This window comes from Poromitra crassiceps (genome assembly GCF_964638095.1).
Source record: "Poromitra crassiceps genome assembly, chromosome: 22".
NCBI classification, from domain to species: Eukaryota; Metazoa; Chordata; class Actinopteri; order Beryciformes; family Melamphaidae; genus Poromitra; species Poromitra crassiceps.
The window spans coordinates 13834955-13837454 of record NC_139647.1 but is presented as its reverse complement, the minus strand read 5'-3'; the positions used below and the strand labels follow the sequence as shown (position 1 = coordinate 13837454).

Here is a 2500-nt window from a genome sequence, read left to right as displayed (position 1 = left end):
GGGTTGAGGGAATCAGAGTAGATGGATAGGAGAGAGAGAGAGAGAGAAAGAGATAAATAGGGAGAACATATGGATGAGCACGGACGGAGGAGAAAATCGAGACAGAGGGAGGAAGGGAAGGAGATGAGAGAGAGAGAGAGAGAGAGGATGTGTCAGACAGCATCCTGTAGGTAGGAGAGAGAGAGAGAACAAAGGAGTGAGCCAGAAGAAGGGATGGAGGAAGATAAGAGCAGAAGAGAGGGAACAAGAAGAGTGAATGAGTGGGAGAGAAACATGCACAAACAAGGATGAGGCAGAGAGAACGAGAGAGAGAGAGAGACGGGTGGAAGGAGATTAGTGGGGGGAGAGAGAGAGAAAGTATGAGTGGGAGAGAGGGAGAGAGAGAGAGAGAGCGAGAGAGCAAAACAATAGACTCTCCATCAGCCGTATCACACGGTAAGCTGAGGATAAATGAGAGACTAAGAGGCTAAATGCCCACTGGAGCATAGAGAGGGCCATAGCCTCTAAACTGCAGTGCAGTTTGGCTAGATAGATGGATGAGGGGAGCAGCTGTGTGTGCGTGTGTGGTGTGTGTGTGTGTGCGTGTGCGTGAAGAGGTAGCTTACCTGCGGTTTCGTCGGGAGTGATGGTGGAGCGACACACACGGAGGGTGATGCAGCCGTTCTCGTGGAGACAGTAGAGGGCGTCCCTCTGAGCACATGGGATCACCTGAACACACACACACGCAAACGAGGGGAGTAGACGATGACGAGCAGCATGAGTGTGTCGCAAATGTGGTTCACTACATGTCTACCGCCGTACATTTTATGATTTGTTATTATTTCAATGCCCGGCTTATGTGAGGATAAACGCTCGTCAACCAACGAGCATTGGATCTCGTCACTTCCTAAGTTCAGAGCGTTCCATCGTCGGACGTGAGCACAATGCATTTCACTGATTTCAAAGGAAGGCCTTTCCTTTCATGTCTGATAGCTGACAGCAGCTTGACAGCGCTTGATGGCTGCAGTGCAGACTGCAGGTTACAAATCACAGCGCTACTCAGAAAAGGAGGAGCAAAGAACAGCGAGCATTCAAATCTGCAAAGTTATATTTCTGTTATGTTGGAAAAATCCTTTCGTGTTATTCATAATTCCTGTTCAACATGCTTTTGCTATATTCTTGTTTATGTTCCATTTTGATTTCCTCCATCCTACTGCAACGAGCCAATTTCACCTCAGGGATGATTAAAGATTCATGTCATGTCATCTTAAATGTTGTAATGTTTGAGCACTACCTCTCTCCATATTACTGGTTGCTAGTAAAGCTGGTGATGTAGGAATTAAATATAAGATTTGATGTGCTAAGGTTGCACACACTGTAGATGGTGCTGGACTAGAGCGTCAGCTACATGACTTAAAGAGTAAATATAAAATATAAACTGCTATCAAATTTTACTGGATTCAAAAAAGCATTTCAAATGTGTCTGCAAGAGTCTGTAGTGTTGTAGCTGAGGGGAAAGAAGAAGGTTATGAGCATAGACTGTATATATACAGTCGTCAGTCAATGGTTATGAGGAGGACCTGGTAGCCTTTTTCCCTACAAAAGCTTAGCTTTGCACGGCTTGGTGCGGCTGGAATGTGTGTATCCATTATAACAGGGTTTCCCGACTGAATGTGTGTCTTTAATGATGCGCTTGTCCCGAGTTGCAAAGCAGCAGCAGCAGCAGCAGCAGCATCGATACGGCTGTGTCAAAAGTTGCGTCTGAAACGGTGGATAAACAAACGCATTTTCTTTCAAGTCCTTCAAAGTAAATGCCTTCCGTTAGTTCGGCAGTGGAAATATTTTATTTTTAGTTAGGAAACGGAGCAGCAGCAGGAAATGCTTTCATCAGCTCGGCAGTGACTTGGCACGGCTCCGAGCGATGAGGAAATGGTCAAATCAACCAGATATCTGAAAGTACAAAGCAAAAAAAACACGGGAGAGAAACTAAAACCTCAAACACAACCTTCACAGAGAAAAAGAAAAAGAAAAACTTCCACTGCTGAGGGTACCTCTGTGTGGAGGTTTTGTCTGTGCCCAGGGTACTCCTGGACAAATCTGACAAAGTAGCATAGAATGCAGAATGTAATTGTGTGCACATTTCATATATGACAATGTGGTGGACAGCTTAGCCTTAGGGGTGTGGGTGGGTGTGTGTGTGTGTGTGTGTGTGTGTGTGTGTGTGTGTGTGTGTGTGTGGTGTGGTGTGTGTGTGTGCGCGTGTCATATACAGTATGACAAAGTGGTGTACAGCTTACAGTAGGTGTGTGTGTGTGTGTGTGTGTGCACGTCTCTCCCCGTCTCTCCTTGGCCATGTCTCGGAGCTTCTCCGCTCCACACTGGACTCTTTGCAGAAGCTGTTCAGTATCATCAGTCATGCAAATTGGCGCGCGTGACAAGCACTTTATAACACTTAGCGAGGGGAGGAGGCGTGGCTGGACAGGCCCTGGGGAGGCTGGGTAATACCCATCATCCACCACTG

At 46.6% G+C, this 2500-nt stretch overlaps 1 protein-coding gene across 1 annotated transcript in view; it reads right to left on the bottom strand.

Annotated features, from left to right (window-relative positions):
- The window catches only part of wdr11 (WD repeat domain 11), an 81154-nt gene that overhangs the window by 57955 nt on the left and 20699 nt on the right, over positions 1–2500 (bottom strand). Inside the window, exon 7 of the mRNA XM_083658462.1 lies at positions 606–708. Within this exon, the coding sequence (XP_083514588.1) occupies positions 606–708 (103 nt within the window). The remainder of the gene's footprint in view (positions 1–605; positions 709–2500) is intronic.